Here is a 24,620-nt window from a genome sequence, read left to right as displayed (position 1 = left end):
ATATGGTTGAGAGAGAGAGGACTTGGATCCTCCAATAGTTTTGGGGAGGTGGGTAGTTGGATGACCTAATAAAATGTGGAAAAGAAAAATAACAAAAAATGATTTACAATTTTGTAAGATAGAGAAACAAACAACAAAGGTGTCTTGTTTACATAAACAAAGACAAGTCTTATGTATGATGTCAAAAAAAGAACGAAAGACAAGTCTCACTTATTTATTGTTATCGTTTGATAGAAAATAATTTGGATCTTACAATACTTTCATGAATATATATTAGTTGGACGGAAGAGTCATATGTACATATTTCTATTACTATTAGGATTGCCTGATTTGCTTAAATATTGTAATTAAAAGTAGTAGACAAAGCACTACCCAACATGCATTTAACTATATTTATTGTTTATGGTTAGAATGGGTAAATAGCAATATGGAGATTCTTTTGCTAAGTTCGGAATGTATAGCAAAGTATTGGAGAACAATGATGAGGATTCATATTGATCATATAATAATCTATTAATGTTGATTCTGTATACAATATGAATATTTAATGGGGATTCATGTTGATCCTATATTAATCTATTCAAGTTGATTCTATCCTCCCACCACATACATATAATATGATATGATGGATATTCATGTTGATATACTATATAATAAGCGATTAATGTTTGATTCTATCTTCTTTTACAAACATAATTAAAGAGAGTATGACTGGGAGTCATTTTTATCATACAACTAATTAATAAACTATTTATGTTGATTCATATGTGAGCCTATGAGGACAACGATGGGGATTCACATATCATCATATGAATACGGCTACTTAATTCTAGTCCAATGATATTTGGTTTTAGTGAGGTATGTAATTTCTTTTATTATTTTTTATCTAGTAAAAGTAAATCTAAAGAGGTGCCTTCCAATATTATACATCGTATTAACTCTAAGAAGAAAAATCACAATAGAAACCAAATTAGAAAACATCTTGCGGATGCTCTTCTCTTCATCCACATTCCACAATATCAACACACATCACACTCCTTCGATCTCAAAATAAACAAATTCTTACGTAATTCTTAAACTGGAATTATTCAAGTGTTCAAGGATTCTTGCTAGCTAGTTTTTTTTCCGTGTGATAAACAACGATAAAACAGCTTTGTTCTGTTTTGTGACTGTTCTTCCTACAAAACTTGCACCATTTTTTTTTCATTTTCGCCACATCTATCAAGTCCTATAATAATATCCCATAGGTCACGCAACATCTATTAAGTTCTCATTTTTATACTCTAAAGCTCATAGTCTTCTCTATTAAACACCGGAAAAGAACTGTGTTGCATCTTCATTTGAGCGACCATAGGCCATACTCCGTAGCTATGATTCTTTCTTGTTCTGGTTGTTTCTGAATTAGTCTTAAATTAGAAGAGACACAAATGAAGACGAAGACTCATAAGCAACACACACCTTCTCATACCAAAAACAAAAATAAACTACTAAAAACCCTAGACCCTAAAAGCCATATTCCTATATTTCATGAAAATATTCAAAAAGTGATCAAATTAATTTCAACAAAATAGGAAGAGACCCAGCCCCAAAAAAAACAAAACAAAATTTGCTTCTTCTTTTTTTTTCCGTTTTAGCAAGCAAACTAGAGATTTCTAGTAAACGAGGACTATAACTTGAGAATGTCAAGAACTTTTAAGATCTGGAGTTTGTAAAATAATATTACATGAAAGCTCATTGCTTCAGCAATAACGGGAGTCCGGAGATACTACAATCTTGAGTTTGTGTCGGTGCAAAATCGATCCTACTCTGTTTTCCTCTGTTCTAAGAGGAGACAAAAATATAAGTCCACAATTAATGCAGGGAAGAAATTATAGATCAATAATAAATCACTTTCAGAAAACCAAGCAAAGTAAATACCAAAACTAAAACCAAAACCAAAACAAAACAAAAGCAAGTCATCTTCTCATTACAACTACTTTTTCTTCAAGTTATGCTTCTTCAAAGATTCGATCACTCTTGTCATCTCCTCATCCTGATTATTATAAGGTTCGGAGTGCAATAACAGCTGCTCTTTCTCCTTCAGTAACATCATCATCTGTTTCTGCATCTGCATTATCATCTTTTGATTCTGTTGCACCAACGACAACACTTCTTTTGTCTCTCCATCGATCCCACTTGGTTTTGATTAATCTCATCCAACGAGTATAATATCTCAGCTTCTGCTTGAAAACCTTCTTCCACGTTAACATTCTGAATGACCGATTCTTCCAAAGACTCTTGATCAGGTCTCATATTGTATTCATGGACAAGCAAGCAATCGATAAGGACACCAACAAAAAGTGTTTCTGCAACATCCACCAAGACTCTATCGAATTTGGGAGGCAAAGAGGAAAGAATCTTCTTCACCACTTCTTTATCTTCGACCTCCCACCCACAAGACTTCATACGGAACACAAGCTTCATTAGTTTCTCAGTGAATACAAGAATTGTTTCCGCATCGCTCATTGTCATATTCTTGTACTCATTCTTGAGATCAAGAAGCTTTCTAGCTTGAAATATAGGACCACCTACTGATCTCACCATCAAAAGATCCCATGCTTCTTTTGATGATTTAGCATAAGCTATCGATGGGAAAATCTCAATGCTTACTCCAGTCTGGATCATAGAAAGTGCGTTCGCATCTTTCCGTTCCATCCATTGTTTCCACCAGATTGAATAGTTCTCAGCCGCCGCATCATATGCAAACGAATCATAACTCACTCCTTCGAATTCATGAGATGTCGATGGAGTTACCTACACGGGTTCTTGCTGATGAATTCCCATCTCCACCACATCCCATAAATCAAAAACTTTGAGAAACGTTTTCATAGCGCACTCCAGTACTCGTAGTTGTTTCCATCGAATACAGGAAGATAAACAGACGATCCCATTATAATCCTTAATACTTGATTCGACTAGAACAATGATCTCTCAGATAAAACCTTGAACTAGAGGTTTAGTTATGTATATAAGGATAATCGATTATACAAATTGTTAATGGCACAATTAGATACAAGATAAGTCTAAATATAAGTGAGGATTTATCCTAATCAAACCTGATAATATCTCTACACAAAAATAAAATTTTGATTAGTGCTAATAATTAAGAAGAGTATTAAATTAATAACAAATCCTCTTCTCTCTTTTTCGTATGCTAGATAATAGTATATTATCGTCAAATCCTCTTCTCTCTTTTTCGTTCAAAAGATTTGCAAACGAAACAAATCTGACCGAATTTTTATTTTTCTTACTAATGGCATGATTAATCACAGAAAATTATTTTTAAAAAGCCTCGAAATCTTAGAAGAAAAATATCAAATTTTGTTTATTAAGCTAAATACATTCCTGAATTCAAAATAAAATAAAATGACTCTTTGTTTCTTTGAGTAGACTTAACTAACGAAACTTGGTAAACAAGGTACGTCGTGTACTATTACAAACATCTATCACAGTTAACTTCTCTGTTTTTGAGATTCCTCTGTTTAAGTCGCATGCTCTGTTTCAGATACAGAGTTAAACAAAGTTCAAAAGGCTTATATACGAACAGTTTTTAGCCTAATAATGATTCAAATTCATGTAACACTATTTTAGTTCAAAAAAAAAAAAAAAAAAAAAAAAAAAATTCATGTAACACTATCATTGGAACTATAAAATTCACATCAATAAGTTTAAAATCTTGAGAGTTGAAACTTGAAACAAACATTCTACGGATTATGCTGGCGCTGAATTACAAGTTGACATGAAGGTGACGCCTTATATATATATTTTAACTCCTTCACGATCCTCCGGTCCTTCTTCAGGCCGTTACGATGGCGATAGTGATCAGAGGGGAAAAACCGAGAGATCATAGCCATGTTTAGACAACGAGCGTTTTCCAAAATGTATTCAGCTATTTCTTTATCTTCCGATCTTCCTACATATCCTCGCCACTCAAGAGTTTCAAGATGGAAGGTCAAGCACTCAGGAACAGTATCCGGTTTACTAACAGGTGTCTGTTGATCATTGAGAGATTTTGAAGGTTTCTGTGGAAACAATTAAGACAATCTAAGTTAGGTAAAGAACAAACAAATGAGAGCTGTTTTAATATGAAACCGCAACATTTTAATTTACCTTGTTGTTGACTTTGAGAGCTTTTAGATTAGGAGAATGTTTGAGCAAACTCAGAATTAGATTCCCATGAAGTCCGTTGTCCAAATACAGCTCGAGATGAAGAAGGCGGTGGAAGATACTGTCGGTAAGATCCAGAACCTGCATGCCGTAAAGTACAATACCATCTTCAAAAAACTAAGTGATTGCGTGAAGAATGATCAATAATAATGATAAATAAATAAAGGTAATGAGTTTACCATTGAAGAGAAAAAGTGTATTGAAAGACGTTCAACAGAGGTAAGAAATCTCAGGATGTTCTTATTCTTATTTTCATAATCATTATCAACATGTGACTCAGCTAACATGGGCATATCCTCAACAAACTTAGAGCTAGAGAGAAAACCACCCGCAACTTTTAAGTAGTTCAAAGAAGGAGTATTTATCGCATACATGGTGCGGGAGAATGTCTCTTCACATATAGTCAATCTCTGTAAGGAAGGGACAGATATGGTAAACGAGTCAAGACGGTTACAGCGGTTTGTTTCGATTAAGAGATATAGATCTTCAAGAACAGGACAAGCTGATAAAAGAGTGGGAAAATATTCTTTGCGTGAGTATATCACGTCGGTGAGATGCAAACATTTCAAGGCCCGGAAACAAACCGGGGTTAAAACATCCACAACTTCAATGTCAACTTCAATGTATTGGAGTTTCATCACGACAAGTGTTTGGCAGAAATTAAGATACCATGAGAATCTGATAGAAATGAACATTGGAAAAATAGAAGTGATTGTGATCTCCAGAATAGTGGACTGAATTTTTGATAACAGACGATCTATAATATTTCTGCTAGAACTCCTAACTGTGAGATTCAAACTCGTAAGAACCGGAGCTTCAAGTGATTGCAAGTACATGCCCCAAAAAATTTCAATTCGAAGGGAGTCAATTTCGGGAATATAGTTTTCATGAAGATCAAATGTTGGCATCATCTTCCACACAAACTTCCATCGTTTAGACAATAAGCTCGTGGAGATGGCATGTCTTGCCGGAATAAACGAAAGTATTCGGAAAAGCAAATCGTTAGGTAAGTGACTAATCCTATCCGAACATAAAACCTCTTCACTTCCTAATCTTGGAGCTTTCATCGCACAATCGTCAGATATGAAAGATGGAAAAAACACTAATTTTGTAGCTGACGAGTTGAAAAAGAGTTCTTCACAGAAGTAAAACCCTAAGCTTTTGTTTTTTTTCCGTTTTATATATTAAACTAGATTAGGACCCGCCCGATGTGCGGCAGGTTTATAATTTATCAAAGAATATAAAGTAAATTTTTTTAGTAAGTAAATAGATACACTGAGGTGTCTAATGTGATATTTGATGTAAAAGCTGCGACTCTACGGTTGAAACTATTAATCACGTTTTTATTTTGAATGTCCTCGTTTGTGTGAAGTTTGGGATTTATCTCTGACTCCGGTCTTGTCAGAGGGTTTACCATATGAGTCGGTGTACTCGAATTTGGATTTTGTTTTCTGGAGGGACGCCTCTCAACAGGGTGATCCTGATCAACTTATTCAATTACCATGAATTTTATGGGCAATCTGGAAGGCCATAAAAAAAATCAAGGTTAAGAGATAGAGGCGAATGATATAATTACTCTAACTTTGGGCGATAATTTAGCTTGGGAATAGGCGCTCTCTTTTATGGCAGTCATGCCAGCTCCATCTTCGTATTCATATGTCTAGGTTTCTTCACCTCGTTCTCAGATTGATGGTTCTTAGAAAGCAACCAATGTGCATTCATGACTGGGCTGGTGGTGTTGCGTTGGTGAGGAGCGAACCTTGTTGTTGAGGGCCAAGTGTCTAAAACAGAGCCCCTCCCCCTGCATTCAGAGTTAAAAATGTGTTGTGGGCCATTGAGCGGATACGTACTGAAGGGATCGCTTGTCAACGTTTTGAGACTGATTGTGCTGAATTACTCACTATGGTGCAGTCTTCTGAATATTGGTCGTCCTTCTCCAACTTGCTCGATGAGTTTAACTCGCTGGAGTCTTTCCCACTATTCTCCATCTCTTGGATCCCGCGTGCGTCAAATACGAAGGCGGATTGTCTTGCCCGTGCTTCGTGTTCTCTTATCTCTGAAGTTTCTTTTGTAATTCTTTCCCTCCGGGTTGGGCAGCTAAACAAGAAAGTTCCTTTTAATTGTTTGATTGAAAAATAAACAGTAAATAAGTACACTTTTAGTTAAAGAAAATAGATGTAGATGAGTTCAAAGTTATTAAAATAAAATTAAATTTAACAAAGAATATATATTTAGTTCTTTTCGTAAGAAAAACAATATATAAAAGTAAAGAAATAAACTTTTCATTATAGAAAATAGTTTTTTTTTTGGCTATAATACACTAATGTATATCCATTTACAAATCTACTATCTACATCACCACTAAAAGTGTATTTGTACACATAAATATATTTTACTGTTAAAATATACTATTTAGTCTTTACTACTACCAACAAATTGTCTTTATGAACACATTAAAGAATATATTATATGTCTCTTTACTTTAACATTTTTGTGGTTACAAAAATGCATATGTTAATCTTACATACTCCTATCTAATATATTACAACAGCAGTCTTTTTGAATAAATTATTTGATTGGTGAAAAAAATATGAGACAATCTATTATTTTTTATGTTTTTTTTTCAACAATATTTTTTTTCCTATAAAGGTGAGTATTTACATTTTTTTTAGAAACAGTAATTAATTGTATAATTTTCACATTCATTTTTTCTTATATAAAAAGTAATATTTTTTCTTGTAAAATTAGCAACTTAAAATTAAAATAAGTAAACAATATTATAATTTTGAATTTTATGATAAATATATATATATAATTTCCTTATAATGATTTTTTCTAAATTTTAAAACTGTTTAAATATTTTAAATAAAATTAGGTTTTCTTTTCTCTATTTTACTTTTATATAAAAAAAAATTATGGTAAGTTTTGAATTTTTACATTTTTATTTTTTATAATTTTAATAAATTTAAAATTGACATGTGTCAACATTTGAATGATACAATTGACACATGTCATGATCTTGTTAATGAGTAATTTTTACATCAAACTTTATATAATAAGATTTTCGACTCTTGATATATATGTAATTATATGCACATATGCGAGTTTGACCCAAATTGTCAAATTATATGCACGCGGTGTACCACTGGTCAAACTATTAACTGCTCAACATCTGAATGATACATGTTTTCCTCTGAAACATGAACCATATGCCTTACACGAACCTACAAGACATGAATGAAGATATTAGCGCTGATAATAACTTTAAATTGATACAAATTATAACATGTTGAAAGTATTTTTTAAAAAAAATTATCACAAACTACTAACCTGTCCGTGCAACTCCTTCTCTTTTTTGATGAAGTTTGTGAAGTTGATACGTTTTCGAGATGATTGTCAATCAAGAAGTGGAACACCAGTCGTTTCTGTCCTTCTAAACCCATAACTTTCTCCTATTCCAGTAACACTCTCATACAGCCAAATCAACATAGCATGAACACACCCGTGTATGGTGTATGAATCTCTATCATAGTCAACAATCTTAACAGAATTCACTAGACTACTAAAAGCGACTCGACCCCATGGATGTTTTTCAAAAGCAACTCTCTTAGCGGTCGCCAACGGGATTCTAGATGTATGATGAATTTCATGTACGCATACTGACGATAGACATAACCTACCAACCATCATCCTCTTATCAAGATGACATGTTTTGCTAAAATCAATCACCTTTAGCAACTCACTCCACATAGGATCATCAAGGGTTGTTGGTATTTTCATTTCTTTCCAGAAATCATGGTGATCAACATCGAAGTTGTCTAAAGGGTCAAATGCATCACAATTTAAGCTTGTAATCTCCGCAAACTCATTTAAAGAAAATCTAATTGGCCTATCATCGATCAAAGACCAAACCTCATGAATGTTGTTGATTCTCAGCTGATGTGTTAGTAAAAAATGAACTCTCTGCGCCGCCCATGTGTATTCCAGTTCAACAAACTTTATAAAAACTCCAAGAGATGATTCCTTCAGTTTATCCCACACATCCACCCCTAATCATTCTTTCAAAATACCAATTTTCGATACAAAATAGTTGTGGTTCATACTCCTATGTTGGAGAGGCCATTTTCCTTTTTCATAAAGTAGAGGAGGATATTTGATGTTATTGCTTGAAGATGCCATTCCTAAACATACAAAAAAAAAGAATCAAATGATAGGAAAAGGTAGCAAACAAGATGATAAATACTTGATTGAATAGCTGTAGCAAACATGTGAGATAACACAAAATTGTTATTGAAACAAATACTTCAAAGCATCCATGAAACAAATCACTCATTTAGGTAACAAAAAATTGACAGATACTTCTAATCCAAAAAAAATCAAATCAAGAAGGTAATAGGTGTGAAAGAGAATCCAATAAACAATATATCAAAAATCAACAAATCGACACAAAAATACATAAAATTCGAGACCAAATTCTTCAATAACTAAAGACCCAAAATAAAAACAGAGATAATTGGAGACAAAATGTAATCATAAAGCCTAACCGGATTTATGAAGCTATTGAGGATCAAGATACAAAACAAGAAGCCTAATCCTTTCCACCGATGCTTTTGAGGATCCACCAAAGCTATTGAAGAGCAAAATCCAAAACAAAAACAGGGTTAATCGATAATTGCAAGTAACAATCCAATTAACTCACCGTCGGAGGAAATCAACCACCACTGAAGCCCTTTATGATGTATAGTTCGCCCCTGGAATAAACGACCCAACTCACCGGCAGCGTCTGTATCTGGATGGAGCAGAGAACACTGGTGATTACTGTTCTAAATCGTCGGCGAGATGACGACAAATCGATTTTGTTTTTTGGACTGTAAAATCTCTCTTTGCTGGCGGAAGAAACAAAGGTTTAGTTCGTTTAAAAAAAATAAACGATTATCGGGTTCCTAAAGTTTTAATTGAAGAGATTTTATTTTTATTTTATTATTTAATTTTTATTTCCGATTTTATTTTGATTGAGCTTTTGGTAATTTAGACACAATATTATGTCATTCTAGTTTTTCTCTAAGAGACGATATCAATCAAGAAATATTTTTTCAAATTTGTGTCATTCTGATCTATTTTCACTATATTTTATAGCAAACATTTTCTTGATATATGTATATGTACATATGTCATTTAACATTTTCTAATAACAAATGTTCCTTTCTTTTTCTTTTTACACAATTTGGTTCGACAAGATTCTACACATAGCCAACACTATTACTTGGAATCAACTCCGGTAGGTAAGAAGTAAGAACCATAAGTCGCACTTTTAACCATTGATTAAATAAACTTTCCAATAATTATCATATTTGATTTTTTAAAAATTATCAAAAAAAAACATTATCATATTGATGAAGAAATTTTAGTGTTTCTCCATCATCATCTCAAAATCAAAGCCACGTATGTGCATGTGTACGCGTGTGTATCATTGTATGTGACAAAATAATCTTAATGAAGTTTCAAAATTTTGACAAAAAGTAAATGTAAAATATGCATTATGTATCTTTAATATTATGCTACTCACATACAGTAATACAGAACTCCTCTGTTCCATCTACTCTGTTTCTCTGAATAAACCCATAAAAGATATGACTTAAATCATATAAAATCACGGTATTATATATATCTACACAATATATATATATATGTATTGTTACAGAATATGATGTATTATATAACCTAAATAATTTTTTCACTGAAAAGGTAAACAATTTGTTTTTAGAATATGTCACAGAGTTAAAAACAAATTTAAAAGCTAATAATACTTTTGATTACCAACGGATAAATTTTTATAACATTGTATACCTGCAATCAGAATCATTATAAAACCATTTGAAAGGCTAAGACATAGTGTTTTTGAATTTACTGTTGGTGTTACCACCTCCTAGAAAATACCATGTTTGGTAGGTTTAGCTATTATATACCCACAATGACACCATATGTCCATATGCAATTTACGACATAATTCTATCATATCAATTAGACAATTACTAAGCTTAAATCATGTTATTCGATTTTGTTATTTGCAAGGGATTTGATGACCATTTATTAGATGCACTCTCACGAGATCCAAAATTGCATAATTTTATGATTCGAGAGAGAATGAAATAAGTAAAGTAGAGATTAACCTCTGACTAAAATGATTTTTAAAAATTTAATTATGGATATACAGACCACAAACAGTTCAAATTAAATCAGACTTCACAATTGTTGCAGACATTAATACTCCTAAAATCAAGGGCTCGTTATACCTCTCAGACTCACACTCAACTAGTATAAATTAACCCTCTTTGAGATCATTGTAAACACAAGTTCACAAACAGTGCCGGCCCAACCAATTTTGGTGCTTAAAGCAAATTTTTTTTTTTCCCATTAACAAACATTAGAAAAAAAAAAAGTTACAAAAACTGCTACACAAAAGTTCGAAGTCTTAACACTGAAAAAGAATAAAGGTATACCCAACCATTGTACCACCACAAGTTTATAAAAATTGATGCCCCTTAAATTGTTAATATAATCTGCCACCTAAAGCCCTTGCTTTACGGGCTTTAGGTCAGGGCCGGCACTATTCACAAAGAAGAGTCATTCTAAACACACTCAAAACATATATACATTTTTTTTCTATTCTTTTCTTTTCTCAGAAATGGCTAAAAAAAAATCAATTCTTTTTGCCACTATCTTCTTTGGTTTGATAGTCATGTCTTCATTGGCTAGTGAAATATCAGATTCAAACAACGAAGAAAACAAGGTGATGGTGTTGACGAAAGAAGTAGAAGTCGATCCAAAAGGGCTACATCCCATAGAATGTATCGGGGCGATCAAGAGCGTGGAAGGCTGTTTTGAAGCAATTGGTGGGATGTTCAAAGGAAAGTTTCATGGCATGAGACATGCTTGTTGCAAAACGCTTAACGGGATTAATGATAACTGCTGGCCCTCGTTGTTTCCCGGAAAACTCTACCTACGTAGCACGCTCAAACTAGTCTGTCTCTTTAGTGAGATGCATGAAGACTTTATCCATAATAAGTACTAGCAAGCTAGTATTATATTTCTGCTATTTTTTTTTTGGAAAAATAAGATGTGGTCAATCACGTCAACTTTGTAATCGTCCAATGTTTATTTACATATATAAAGGATAAAACCATTTTTTTTTAGTTTCTAATCTTCCTATGCAGCAATATAATTACTATTAGATGAGTACAGAGTACTTGATGATAATTTACATATAATCCAATGATGATTTACATACTTGAAAACTAATAAACAAATACGTAAGGGGTTATAGGAATAGGTTGAGTTAATTGGGATTCATTATTGTTCAAGTTATAAGATCAATGAAGAATCATAAGGAACGGATGAGGTTTAGCAAAAAAAGGAACGGATGAGACTCGTGATTGAAAAACAGGAAGACGAGAAGATAATAATATATTGAGTTGGGGGCTTGCTGGATTGGTTATGAACCAACAAAAAAAGGTGTTCTAGATGGGTTTAGCTGCATCTCAATCGTAGAAGTATGTTGGTAGAACTAAGTTAGCTAAGATTAGTTAAGATGAATAAGTTGTTGGAGTGGTTACTGGTTAGAGAAATAGTAGTCTTTTGCTTGTAATCTTAGCCTAAAACTAGTGTTAGTGATCATCATTCATACCTAGTATGAGGAGTATACGTATGTGTGTGTTTTGAAGATGTTGTAAGAACCATCCTTGTGATCAATATTAAAAATGTAGACACTCAAAGTGTTATCTCTCTAAGCTTCTTGTTTTTACTTAAACAAAACAGAGAGTAAAACAGAGTGAGAGAAGTAGAGAGATATAGTGGGAACGGACCTGCAACTTGTAGAAGTGATACAAGAAGGTCCTAACCAAAGTGAGAATGAGTTGGTGGTGAACCTCTCTGAAGGTGAACAGAGGAAGAACCAGAAAATGCAACAAGTATAAAGTATCGTAAAACTATTAGAATCGTAACAAGCTTCTCTGTTTACAAGAAAAGAAACTCCCTTTGTTCCATAGTTTTCATACAATCAAAACGCTAATAAAAAGGGGGAAAAGTTTAATAATTCTTATGCAAATTCAGATTCGAATAATAAAATTATCTCTTTCTAAAAGTTCAAATCCAAGCAATGACCCAAATCTATGAGCAAAATCTAAAATTTAACTAAAAGCTGACACATGGTTGAAGCCTTAGACATAGATTCCAACTCCTTAATCATCAACTGATCATTCTCCATGCCTCTTGAATACAGAGATATTGTAGCATTCTTCAAACAACGAGCGTTTTTCAAAACGTAAACCGCAGCTTCTATCTCTTCATATGTTCCTGCGTAGCCTATCCACTCAAAAGTCTCGAGATGGAAGCTCAAGCATTTAGGAACCGAGCTCGGTTTAGAGACTGAACACGGTTGATCATCGACAGTATAGTTGGGATGTTGCTGAGTAGCATAAAGACATTGTATTAGATCAATTCAAAGCTCTCAAAATACAATACTAAAAAAATTATAGACTGTGACTTTTACTTACGTGGTTGAGCTTTAGTGCTCGTAAAGACGGTAAATCTTTCAGCAAACTCATAAGTAGATTCGACCTAAAGTTGTCGTAAATGTCTAATTCCAGATGAAGAAGCTGCTTGGAGATGAATCTATCTGTAAGATGAAAAACCTGCACGAGAAAACATGGTTATAGTGTTACCTTTAAAGAAAACACAATCAAGCTTGCGGGAGAAGAAAGAAGTTACCATTGAAGGATATAAATCTAGGGAAAGATGTTCAACCGAAGTAAGAACTTTAGGAAGCTTCTCATTCTTTGACAGATTAACTTTAACATCTGCCTCCACCAACTTAGACATATCCACAACAAAACTGTAACAACCTACGCGATCGAAGATCTTCAAGTACTTCAACGAAGGAGCAGTAATCTCGACGATGGCCTTGTCGTCAGCATAATAGCTTTGTTCTTTAGTGAAAGATAATCTCTGTAGAGAAGGAACTGATATGGTGAACACAAAACTGCCTACACTGCAGGTTCTTTGGATGAAGAGATCTTCAAGAACAGGACAAGCCGATAAAAGAGTGGAGAAAGAGTCTTCCGACTCGAACTTAACACACTTGAGGTACAAACTTTTCAGGGATTGGAAGCAAACGGGAGACTCAACAACATCAACAAGAATATGGCCTTGTAGTTTCAAGACAGCTAGTGTTTGGAATACATTGAGGTTTGGGAAACTGATAGTACTGTAATAACAAGGATAAGTAGTAGAAGTGATTGACATCTCAACGAGAGTGGAATACTGAATATTATTTGGGGTTGAAAACAGAGAATCTAAGGAATCAGAGTGTTTCCTAAGTTTGAGATTTAGGGTTTTGAGAAGTGGAGCATCATGTAATTGCAAGGACCTGCCACAGAATTGGACAAAACCTCCAACGGAACCAACGTTGGGACAAGAGTTTTCATCATACACAAGAGTTGACAACATCTTCCATACAGGTTTCCATCGTTTAGACAATTGACTTGTGGACATCGCATTGCTTACCGGGATTAGTGAGAGTATTCGGAAAAGCAAATCGTTAGGTAATTCACTGATCCTATCTGCGTACGTAACGTCTTCGATTCCAGATCTTGCATCATCCATCGCCATATCGTTAGATCTGATGGAAGAATAGAAAAAAAACCCTAGTTTTTGCCTCACGCGTAGAGGAGCAGGCGCAGAGGATTAGAATGACAGATATGAAGCTCTGTTTTTATGTTAATCTTTTTCTAAGTCTTTTGGTTTTTTTTTTTTTTAATCACATAAGATAAGTTAAAATTTATTATGTACTGTACATTTGGGGAAAATGTTAAATTAAAAGAAAAAAAAATGTGGAAAGATCTCACCTTAATAATTTCTCTTTGATTATGTGTCAAAAATTAAATTAAAGTTCTATATATTTATCACTACAGATCTGTTTGACTAACTAGAATAAGAAGAAACCAGACAAATGACAAAAATCATCTTAAAAGGTCAAAAATGTTACATTCAGATTTTCACATTATTATGTAGATTTGAGGGAGAGGTTAAAACCATGTGTTATTAACTCCAACTACAAGCTGACACGAGTTCGAAGCCAAAGAGATAGATTTCAACTCCTTGATCAGCATCAGATCATTCTTTCCACCTGGAGGACCTTCTGAATATATAAGGATTGAAGCGGTTTTTAAGTGACAAGCGTTTTGCAGAATGTAAACGACGACTTCTTTCACTTTCTTTCTTCCTAAAAAGCCTCTCAATTCAAGAGTTTCAAGATGTAATGATACGCATTCAGGAACCGAGCTCGGTGCAGAGACTGGAGGAAGTTGATCCTCGGTCCCTCGGGTCGTATAACTAAAATAATTCTGTGAAACATATATAAATGCAATTTAAGCTCTCTTGAAACAGAGATCTTTAAGTAACAAGGGAAATTAAGTGAAACATATTTTTCAATACCTCGTGAAGCTTGAGAACTTGTAGTTTAGGGGAATGTTTGAGCAAATGCAGAAGCATATTAAGCGGAAGTTTGTGGTAAATATGTAGTTTCAGACGAAGAAGCCGATGAGAAATTCCATTGGCAAGAGGTAGAACCTGCACTCCACAACATTATTTAGTTATTACCAAACTCCAAAAGCATATACAACAAATGCCATCTTTCAAATAAAACAAGACCGAGAAGGGTTATCTAGTTACCAATATGGTAGTAACTTACCATTGAAGGATGTAGATGTTTTATTGAAAGAAACTCTACCGAGGTAAGCAATCTGATCAACTTCTCAGCTTGGAATTCTGAAAGTATAACTTTTGCACCCACCAACTTAGGCATATCTTCAACGAATTTAATACAACCACTCCATTCTATCATCTTTAAGTACTTCAAAGAAGGAGCATTAATCTCGAATTTTAGGTCACCGTAATTAAAATAATGGACACGGTCAGTGATGTGTAATCTCTGTTGAGAAGGTACTGTATATGGTGAAAGGGTGGATGTGATCATTGATATTTGTTTCGAAGAAGAGATCTTCAAGGACAAGACAAGCCAATAAAAGTATCCCCAAAGACTTTTTGGACCAAAACATCACACTTATGACATGCAAACTTTTCAGGGACTGGAAACAAACAGGAGAAGCAACAGCAACATTCAGAGTAATAGTGCCTTGGAGTTTCAAGACGACTAGTGTTTGGAAAATTTAAAGTTTTTTGGGAAACCTATATAATTCTTAGATAAAGAAGTGATTGAGATCTCAAGGAGAGTGGAAGGAAGGTTTGTGAATAACAGAGAATCTATGACCATGGAAGCAGCTTTCTTGTCAAGTTTGAGGATTAAGGTTCTACGAAACGGCGCTTTAGGTAAAGACATGCTACAAAATTGGGCAAAGCCAAGGGAACCAATAACGGTGGGACAAGTTCCTGTTCATCATACACAAGTGTTGGCATCATCTTCCATACAGGTTTCCATCGTTTAGACAACAAGCTTGTGCTCATTGCAACTCTTACCGGAACTAAGGAGAGTATCTTGATGAGCAAATCGTCAGACAAGTTACTGATTCCATCAGAATTTGTAACCTCTTTGATTTTTAATCCCGCAGATTCCATCGCCAACCAGAGATTAGAAAAGTGCTAGATCGCTTCGTTAGATCTCAAGGAAGAATAAAACCCTTTTTTTTTGTGACAACGAATAAAACCCTTTTTTTTTTTTGTGACAACCAATAAAACCCTAATTTTTGGCTTAAGATCAAAGGAATACACAGATACAGTACAATAAAACTAGGAAATTTTGGTCGGTCTTTCTAATCGTCTTCTGGGCCTTGGCTGTTTGGAGATCCATTAAATATATATATAAAAATACTACTATGTGAGATTTATATAAACATTATATTTTAAACTCACATGCACTTGAACCACTTCATGGCTTCATGCAGTTCCCATTTCCTCAAACGTCTTTTCTTCCAACCTGATTTTGCCCATACAAACACACAAACACCTTTAAGGGTAATGATAAACTGGTAAATAAGGAAAGTTATGTATAACATGGGAGACTTAAAACCCAAGGCATTCCGTCCAATATCCTCAAAAAGACTAATTAGTGCCACATATAGAGCCGGTTATTTACTTCCTTGCACCAGAACTAAGCAGATGGAATTATCAGAATCAGTACGAACAAATCTTGGTAAGAAAACCCAAAAACTTACTATGTAGTCAAATACTTCCTCCGTTTCAAAATATAAGATATTTTAGAGAAGTTTTTTGTTTTATAATATAGGATGTTTTCAATTTTCTATGCAACTTTTAGATTAGTTTAGTATTTTATATTATGCATTATTGTTTCTGATTGGTTGAACTTGTTAAAAGTAAAGACTTCTTAATCTGCGTGTTTTAGTTAAAACATCCTATATTTTGAAACGGAGGGAATAATTGTTTCAGAAATATCTTGTTACAAAAAGTGGTAAAAAATCCGATTGAACACAAGCTGACATGCTTCTGAACCTCTGGCCACATTCTCTAACTCGTTGAAAATCCGATTCCTCTCTGAAGAGAACATCGCCATCTTTAGATTACTCGCATTTGTTAATATGTATTCCGCCACTTTTTTCTCTTGCTTTGTTCCTTTGTAATGTCCCCACTCGAAGATCTCTAGATGAGACGATAAACATATGGGAACGGAGCACGGCTCGTTCCAGCTGTGATCCATCGATTCAGTACTACATTGAACACAATGTTTCTGTGACAATAGAAGAAAACATTATAACAGATGTGTTAGAAGTTTTTTAGAAGCGTTCAAAAGCTGGAAAAACAAAATTATGGGAACTGCATAAATAAATTACATACCAATTTGAGCTTGAGAACCTGAAGTCTTGGAGCGTCTTTGAGAATAAGGTTTAATAGATTCGACCACTCTTGAGAACATGTACATAGCTCAAGATGTTCAAGATAGAAGAAGGAAGTGCCGCCGCCACTAGGATATGTGATCTGCAATAAAAGCAAAACACACAAAAGAGGTTAAATATTTATTTGATTACATCTTTGACATTAATTCAGATTATTAAAGATGGGTTTTTTACCTTTGAAGTTTTAGAACACAAAGAGAGATGTTGGATTGAGGTAATAGATCTAATAAACTTCTCAGGTTGATCACAGTCAACCACTACATTGGCCTTGACCAGCTTAGGCATATTTTCAAACTGTAACAAGTTACTGACGTGATCTTTAATGCTCAAGTACCTCAAAGAAGGAGTATTTATCACAAATCCGTGTACATCCACGGGTCGAGATAGCGCATACGTATAATCGATAGATAAACTCATCAAAGTAGGCACATTGATAGTGTATATCTTGACATTGACATATGTTGTTCGTCTCACAACCCAATTCTTCAAGTTTCGGACAAACGTTTAAAAGCCTTTGAACAGATTTGTCGGCTGAGAACCTCACGGACAGCAGATGCAGAGTTTTGAGGGATCTAAACCGCATATAATCATATGATCCATCGTTATCCACGAAAATTAGTCTTGTAAGTATCAATGTTTTGAGATTCCAGTAATCCCAACTACGGAAGGTACTCGGGAATGTTTGAGGTAAATAGTATGACTCGATACTCACCTCAGAGAGATCAACAGAGGAGTTAGCCAATGCTCTGAAAAAAAAATTCAGTTGATCACTTAGGTGAACCTTGAGATGGAAGCTCTTTATAATCACTCCAGCATTATTATTATTACTAAACCGTAACGAATTAGAAACAAATTGACCAAAGTCAAAACTATTGCATCTTAAGCAATTATCACAATTGAGTATTGTCACTCGTTTCCAGAGACCACGCCATCGGTTCGACAAGACGCTCGTGAATACCAAAGTTTTATAACAAAGTGATGACAATATCTTCAAGAGCAAGTCATCTGGTAATGAACTTATCATGTCTATTTTCTCATTATTCAGATTTTTCTTCTGAATTTTACTGTCCCTTTCCATGAAACTCATGGCCAAGAGATGATATAGAGAGAAAAAACAAAAATTTGAGATAATTTGTTGTGTTTATATGAATGTGACTTTGGGGTTAACATAAAGAACTCTATTCTATTTCTTCTACCCACAAGTCTCAATGCTAATAGGAATTTGCCAAAACATAATTTATATTCTACCCAATCATATATCCTAATCCTACTAATAAAATCTTTTCTTTTTTTTTACGATAATATCATACATGACTTTCTTTTTTTTTTTTTGCCTAATAATGGAAATTAAAATCCAGATGTTACATTATCTTTGTCCCACATAGTAAAACCTTTTTTGATTTTAAATGTTTTCTGGAATTGAAATTTCCTATTTTTTTAAGAAAGATAATGATGACGAATTTGAATATACAGTATTGGCAGAACAATACAAAGCTCTGTTTGAAACTTTGAAGTTTGAACAAGATATTCATCGAGTAGCTTCTGATAAAAATCCACATTCTATCAGCTTTTAAATCTTTGGTAAAGAGATAAATACATTGTAAGCTCACATGCTCTTGAACCCCTTGAAGCAATTTCCAATACTTCAAACATCTTGTGCTTGTGCACCAACTCATCTGTTTCAGGATAGATAGTTGCAGTCTCTAGTCTCTTCGCATTCTTCAAAATATAAACCGCCACTTCTTTATCTACTTCCGTTCCTGCATAGTCCCTCCACTCAAAGGTTTTGAGATGATACAAACATTCAGGAACAATACTCGGCTGAATCGAGCAAACCGTACGACCCTCACACATCAAATGGTTCTGCAACCAATGGTAAAAGTGCATTAGTCTTGCAATGTATTCCTAATGGAGAAACTCACAAGGGATGGCACATTAATAGTGAAAGTCGCCACATTGTCATCATGACAAGTTTCTACAACCAAATCTTCAAGAACAGGGGAATTTGATATAAGCCTAACGAAAGATTCCTCATCTACATATTTGACAAATAAAAGGCGCAACGTCTTGAGGGATTGAAAGCTAATCTGAGAAGGAACTTCCAAAAAAATCACCTTTTTGAGTTCCAAAGTCTCAAGTGTTTCACATCTAAATAGCATACTCGGCAACCTTATAACCCCATATTCATAACAAAAACCTATCGTCAGATCACGCACGAAACGTTCAACTGCAATTCTGACCCATAAATCAATCTCCGAAGGGCAACATCCCGAAGCACGGTTGAGATGGAAACAATCAAGAACCGGCGCCTTATGCAGTAGCAAAGTCCCATAAACTAACCGTGACATATTTATGCAATGACTCTCATCATTAGTCTTTGGAACCTCATCCTCATCTTCCCTATCCAAAGAGTCTTCCATCGTTTAGACAAAATGCTCATGGCTACGACATCTTTTGTTTGGAGTAATGACAGTATCTTGATGAGTACATCATCGGACAATTGACTAATTTTGTCCATATTTTTGTAATTACAAGCACAAAGAACTCCCAAAGCTTATGTTTTCCCCCAAAATATCGTAATCTCGAACTCAAAAGAAGAAAAAGGTGAAGACTAATTCACAATCTGATTTTAACCTGGAAACGACATGAAATACGAAAGAATCGTGAAATCTCAAAAGGGACTCAAGCAAAATCAAGTCTTTCACAGATTGAGGGAGAAAAAAAAAACAGTAGCAATTGAAACATAGACCTACCCGTGTAAATGTAACTTCTCCTCTCACCGCTTCATCATTTGAGAACTGAGATTATTGTAACGTATCTGTTTTTTATAGCTAAATATTGTGGGCTGGTATTATATAAACCCGTTATAATCTCTTTGTGTTCTGGTTTAGGTGTATTAAGTAAATCAGGTTAGAGTCTGTATATAAGGCACTTTATGTACATTTTATCTGTTTAATGAGAATGAGACTAATTAGTTCATTTAGTAAAATGGTATCAGAGCAAAATCACAATCGTAACTAACTTTCTCATCTCGATTCCTAGAAAAAAAAATTTTTCGAAAAAATTCTCATTTACTTCTTCCGCAAAATTCATCTCAGATTTTGTTCTTTCAAGCTTCGATCATCAATCTCTTCTTCGTTTGATCCGATTTCTCACAGTCAACAATGGGGAAGCGAAATTGCAAATCGAAGTACAGATCTATCTCACCGGATCCACCGCAAACCACATCGCCGAGATCTCGCGAGCTACCGTATGGTTCCGTTCAAGCTCGTCGCGACTCCGATGTTCAGGAAATCAATCAAACTCGAGCGATGTTTCCTAAAGGTTCTCCACATCACTTCGAGGTATCAGATTCACCAGATAATGTTCATAGTCCCTAACATCTTCATAGCGCAGATCATCCAGGATTAGTTTTGACTGCTAATCTGTTAGATGGAACTAATTATGGAACGTGGGTGGTTGCTATGACCACTAGTATAGAGGCTAAGAACAAACTTGGTTTTCTAGACGGCTCTATTGTTAAACCTGATGAAGATGATCCGTACTGCAAGATCTGGTCTAGGTGCAATAGCATGGTCAAATCGTGGTTGTTGAATAGTGTTACTCCAGAGATCTATACAAGCATCCTCTACATTAAGAAGTCATCGGATATTTGGAAGGATCTCCACACATGATTTCACAAGTCCAATTTGCCAAGACTTTACAAGATTCGCCAGCGGATTCACTCTCTACGTCAGGGCTTATCACACACACACTCAGTCTTTATGGGCAGAATTAAGCAGTCTTCAAGCTACAACTCACTCTGTTGAAGCTTTAATCACAGAAAGAGAAACCAATCGTGTCATAGACTTCCTTATGAGACTTAATGATAACTATGATACGGTTAGGAGTCAGATTCTGATGAAGAAAACTTTGCCTACTATGTCTGAGGTTTATAATCTTCTTGATCAAAAGGACAGTCAGAAGTCAGCTCGTCTTCCCTCTCACACTAGTGTTGATCCTGCTGTTTTTCAAGTGTCCAATACTCAGGTTCAGACTAATGTTGTTACTTCAGGACAAGGGCAACAGTATGGTGGTGATTCAGCTTATCAGAGGAAAGACAAGCCTATTTGCACATTCTGTGGACGAGCTGGACACATTGGTGAGCGATGCTACAAAAGAGTTGGTTATCCAGCTCATTTCAAGTCAAAACATAAAGGATCAGTTCCTACGCCTGCTTTGGCCAATGTAGCAATCGGTGAAAGTTCAGAAACTCTCAGTGCTTCGTCTGATGATCTTACCCCAACACAGATCCAACAGCTTATGTCATACCTCAGCACCAAGCTTCAGTCTTCAAGCACCATCACCAACCCTGAAGTTCACTCTGTCTCAATTTCCAAACCTTCTTCTTCAACAGTTTGCCTCATTTCCGGTAAGTTTTACCCCTCTATCCTATGTTCTTTTTCCGGAAATGTTAGGCCTTATGTCTGTTCTGTTAATAGCAATGCTATTGCTATTAATGCTTGGGTTGTGGATTCTGGAGCTTCACATCATATTTGTCATGATAAAGGTTCTTTTTCTAATCTCACTATTCTCTCAAATACTACTGTTTCCTTGCCTAATGGCGGCCTCGTGAGCATTGTCGGTCTAGGAACTGTTACATTGGGTAGTACTTTAACCTTAGAAAAAGTTGTTTTCATCCCTCAATTCAAATTTAACCTTCTTAGTGTCAGCTCTCTTGCTAAACAACTAGGTTATGGAGTCTGTTTTGATGATTACTGTTGTGAAATTCAGGATCGTACTCGGGGCCTAATGATTGGGAAGGGTAGAGAAGTGGCAAACCTCTATTTTCTGGATATAGACTCTCTTTCTTTATCAGGTATCCCTCTTAATAATGTTCCTATCTTGGCTAATGTTGTTCCTAGTCCTGAATTGTGGCATAAAAGGTTAGGACATCCCTCTATGTCTAAGTTGTTACCTATGTATAACATCTTAGCTTTTCCTAAACAAAAAGATGTTTCAGATTCTCATTGTAAAGTCTGTCATCTTTCAAAACAAAAACATATCCCTTTTATTTCTCATAATAATATCAGTGATAAACCTTTTGATCTAATCCATATGGATACATGAGGACCTTTTTCAGTTCCTACTCATGATGGTTTTAAATACTTCTTAACTATTGTTGATGATTGTTCTAGAGCCATTTGGGTTTATCTTCTTAAACAAAAGTCTGATGTCTTACAAATTTTTCCCACTTTTTTTAAGATGATAGAAACTCAATATGAAACTAAACTTAAGGGGGTTAGATCCGACAATGCTCCAGAACTTTCTTTTAAAGACCTATTCCACTCTAAAGGTATCCAATCTTTCCATTCTTGTCCTGAAACTCCACAACAAAATTCAGTTGTTGAAAGAAAACATCAACATATCCTCAATGTTGCTAGAGCTTTATTTTTTCAATCTCACATTCCTCTTCCTTACTGGGGTGATTGTATTCTCACTGCAGTTCATCTTATTAATCGCCTAACTGCTCCTATTCTTGATGATAAAAGTCCATTTGAGGTTCTCACAAAGAAACAGCCAGATTATAGTCAATTAAAAAGCTTTGGTTGTCTTTGTTATGCTTCTACCTCACCCAAGAACAGACATAAATTTGACCCTAGAGCTAAGGCTTGTGTTTTTCTTGGTTATCCTTCTGGATACAAAGGATATAAGCTTCTTGATCTTGAGAGTAACAATATCTTTATCTCAAGACATGTGGTGTTCCACGAACAGCTCTTTCCGTTTGTCAAATCAGATTTGTCTCCAGCTAATATTGACTTTTTTCCTGATTTGATTAACAATTCTCCTGTGTCATCTGATTCATCTGGCGAAGATACTTCTCTATCTTCTCCTTCTGTAGAGGTTCAGCCTTCTGCTAACCCTATAATTGATGTTCCTGAGTCTTCTACTCAAACATCTCACAGGAGAACAAAAACACCAGCTTATCTTCAGGATTACTACTGTCATTCAGTAGGGTCCTCAACCATACACGAAATCTCTCAATATCTTTCTTATGGAAACCTCTCTCCAATCTATTACTCTTTTTTAGTTTCCATTGATAAAGAACTTGAACCCAAAACCTACACTGAGGCAAAGAAACATAAGGTTTGGTGTGGTGCTATGGGGACTGAAATTGATGCTTTGGAAGTGACTGGTACTTGGGAGATCTGCTCACTACCTCCAAACAAAGTTCCTATTGGTTGTAAGTGGATATTTAAGATCAAATTCAATGCCGATGGTAGTGTTGAAAGGTATAAGGCAAGGTTGGTTGCTAAAGGTTATACTCAAGAGGAAGATGTTGATTTTCATGAAACTTTCTCTCCTGTTGCCAAGCTTACATCAGTTAAATTGCTTCTTGCTCTCTCAGCTATTCATGGTTTTTCTCTAACCCAGCTTGACATCTCTAATGCCTTTTTGAATGGTGATCTTGATGAAGAGATATATATGAAGTTGCCACCTGGATATGCATCTAGTAAGGGGGACTCCTTCCCTCCCAATGTTGTCTGCAAGTTAAAGAAGTCCTTGTATGGTCTTAAGCAAGCCTCTCGGCAATGGTTCCTTAAGTTTTCCACTACTCTTTTGACTTTGGGGTTTACTACATCTTATTGTGATCATACTTGCTTCTTTAAAATCACAGAATTTGTCTTCATGTGTGTGTTGGTCTATGTCGATGATATACTCATCGCCAGTAACAATGATGCAGCGGTGGATGTTCTAAAACAACAGCTTCATTCTTATTTCAAGCTAAGAGATTTGGGGCCGTTGAAATATTTCTTAGGGCTTCTGGAATCACAATCTGTCAACGCAAATATGCTCTGGATCTGTTGGATGATACTGGCATGTTGGGCTGCAAGCCATCTCATGTTCCTCTTGATCCTGCTATCAAGCTTTCGAAAGATACATGAGGTGACTTTGTTGATGCTAAGCCTTATCGGCGTCTCATTGGTCGCTTAATGTATCTGCAGATCACGCGACCTGATCTAACATTTGCTGTCAACAAGTTGAGTCCATATTCAGAGGCTCCTCGTAAAGATCATTGGCAAGCTCTGCACACTATTCTGACGTATATCAAAGGAACAGTGGGTCAAGGCTTGTTTTATTCCTCCAAGTCTGAATTACAACTCATTGGTTATGCGGATGCTGATTATGGTTCGTGTGTGGATTCCAGAAGGTCTACTAATGGATATTGTTTCTTCTTGGGTTCTTCCCTTATCTCTTGGAAATCTAAGAAGCAACAGGTTGTTGCAAAATCATCTGCTGAAGCTGAATACCGAAGCATGTCCTTTGCTTCTGATGAACTTATGTGGCTCACATTTTTCCTCAAAGAATTTCAGGTTCGTCTAGTAAAGCCTACTCTCTTTTACTGTGACAATGAAGCATGCGATTCACATCGCAATCCAGTATTTCATGAGTGTACAAAGCACATGGAAAAGGACTGTCACAGCGTTCGAGAGAGGTTACTTGCAGGTT

General features: G+C 35.1%; 3 protein-coding genes, 1 long non-coding RNA gene and 4 pseudogenes across 4 annotated transcripts; 1 reads left to right on the top strand and 7 right to left on the bottom strand.

Moving 5' to 3' along the window:
* Nucleotides 1-1,972: 1,972 nt before the first annotated feature.
* Nucleotides 1,973-2,930, bottom strand: LOC147935488 (uncharacterized; annotated as a pseudogene).
* An 813-nt stretch (nucleotides 2,931-3,743) lies between these two features.
* Nucleotides 3,744-5,273, bottom strand: LOC104728945 (putative FBD-associated F-box protein At5g56820). Its single transcript, XM_010447855.1, has 3 exons — nucleotides 4,386-5,273; nucleotides 4,150-4,287; nucleotides 3,744-4,061 (listed from the first exon to the last, which is right to left on the bottom strand). Exons 1-3 carry the CDS (start codon nucleotides 5,271-5,273, stop codon nucleotides 3,744-3,746), a joined length of 1,344 nt encoding a protein of 447 aa, XP_010446157.1.
* A 1,999-nt stretch (nucleotides 5,274-7,272) lies between these two features.
* LOC147935487 (uncharacterized) lies at nucleotides 7,273-9,100 on the bottom strand. The gene is made up of 3 exons (XR_015570404.1): nucleotides 8,751-9,100; nucleotides 7,537-8,387; nucleotides 7,273-7,430 (listed from the first exon to the last, which is right to left on the bottom strand). It is a non-coding gene; the product is annotated as an uncharacterized LOC147935487 (long non-coding RNA).
* A 3,079-nt stretch (nucleotides 9,101-12,179) lies between these two features.
* LOC104726227 (putative F-box/FBD/LRR-repeat protein At5g56810) lies at nucleotides 12,180-14,005 on the bottom strand. The gene is made up of 3 exons (XM_010445037.3): nucleotides 12,973-14,005; nucleotides 12,759-12,896; nucleotides 12,180-12,670 (listed from the first exon to the last, which is right to left on the bottom strand). The coding sequence occupies exons 1-3, from the start codon at nucleotides 13,870-13,872 to the stop codon at nucleotides 12,386-12,388; spliced, it is 1,323 nt and encodes a 440-aa protein (XP_010443339.1). The 5' UTR covers nucleotides 13,873-14,005; the 3' UTR covers nucleotides 12,180-12,385.
* A 283-nt stretch (nucleotides 14,006-14,288) lies between these two features.
* On the bottom strand, nucleotides 14,289-15,837 carry LOC109127443 (putative F-box/FBD/LRR-repeat protein At5g56810). The gene is made up of 4 exons (XM_087473028.1): nucleotides 15,739-15,837; nucleotides 14,954-15,262; nucleotides 14,698-14,832; nucleotides 14,289-14,606 (listed from the first exon to the last, which is right to left on the bottom strand). Exons 1-4 carry the CDS (start codon nucleotides 15,835-15,837, stop codon nucleotides 14,289-14,291), a joined length of 861 nt encoding a protein of 286 aa, XP_087329154.1.
* Nucleotides 15,838-16,675: 838 nt separating this feature from the next.
* Nucleotides 16,676-18,216, bottom strand: LOC109127442 (putative FBD-associated F-box protein At5g56560 pseudogene; annotated as a pseudogene).
* A 539-nt stretch (nucleotides 18,217-18,755) lies between these two features.
* On the bottom strand, nucleotides 18,756-19,820 carry LOC147935486 (F-box/FBD/LRR-repeat protein At5g56420 pseudogene; annotated as a pseudogene).
* A 450-nt stretch (nucleotides 19,821-20,270) lies between these two features.
* On the top strand, nucleotides 20,271-21,937 carry LOC147935485 (uncharacterized; annotated as a pseudogene).
* The last annotated feature ends 2,683 nt before the right edge of the window (nucleotides 21,938-24,620 follow it).

Source organism: Camelina sativa, chromosome 11 (genome assembly GCF_030686135.1).
Source record: "Camelina sativa cultivar CO46 ecotype springtype chromosome 11, ASM3068613v1".
In the NCBI taxonomy this organism is placed as follows: Eukaryota; Viridiplantae; Streptophyta; class Magnoliopsida; order Brassicales; family Brassicaceae; genus Camelina; species Camelina sativa.
The sequence above is the reverse complement of the archived record's forward strand: the minus strand, read 5'-3'. Positions and strand labels throughout refer to the sequence as shown.

Excerpts from the sequence above, each read along its gene's own strand:
- LOC104728945 (XM_010447855.1), bottom strand. The coding sequence starts at position 5,273 with ATGAAAGCTCCAAGATTAGGAAGTGAAGAGGTTTTATGTTCGGATAGG. Across the intron at positions 4,288-4,385 it reads TACACTTTTTCTCTTCAATG|GTTCTGGATCTTACCGACAG; the intron begins GTAAACTCATTA and ends TACGGCATGCAG. Across the intron at positions 4,062-4,149 it reads CTCTCAAAGTCAACAACAAG|AAACCTTCAAAATCTCTCAA; the intron begins GTAAATTAAAAT and ends TTGTTTCCACAG.
- LOC104726227 (XM_010445037.3), bottom strand. The coding sequence starts at position 13,872 with ATGGCGATGGATGATGCAAGATCTGGAATCGAAGACGTTACGTACGCA. Across the intron at positions 12,897-12,972 it reads TAGATTTATATCCTTCAATG|GTTTTTCATCTTACAGATAG; the intron begins GTAACTTCTTTC and ends TTTCTCGTGCAG. Across the intron at positions 12,671-12,758 it reads GAGCACTAAAGCTCAACCAC|CAACATCCCAACTATACTGT; the intron begins GTAAGTAAAAGT and ends TATGCTACTCAG.
- LOC109127443 (XM_087473028.1), bottom strand. The coding sequence starts at position 15,837 with ATGGAATCTGCGGGATTAAAAATCAAAGAGGTTACAAATTCTGATGGA. Across the intron at positions 15,263-15,738 it reads AGATACTCTCCTTAGTTCCG|ATCTCTTCTTCGAAACAAAT; the intron begins GTAAGAGTTGCA and ends TTGTCCTTGAAG. Across the intron at positions 14,833-14,953 it reads AACATCTACATCCTTCAATG|GTTCTACCTCTTGCCAATGG; the intron begins GTAAGTTACTAC and ends TGTGGAGTGCAG.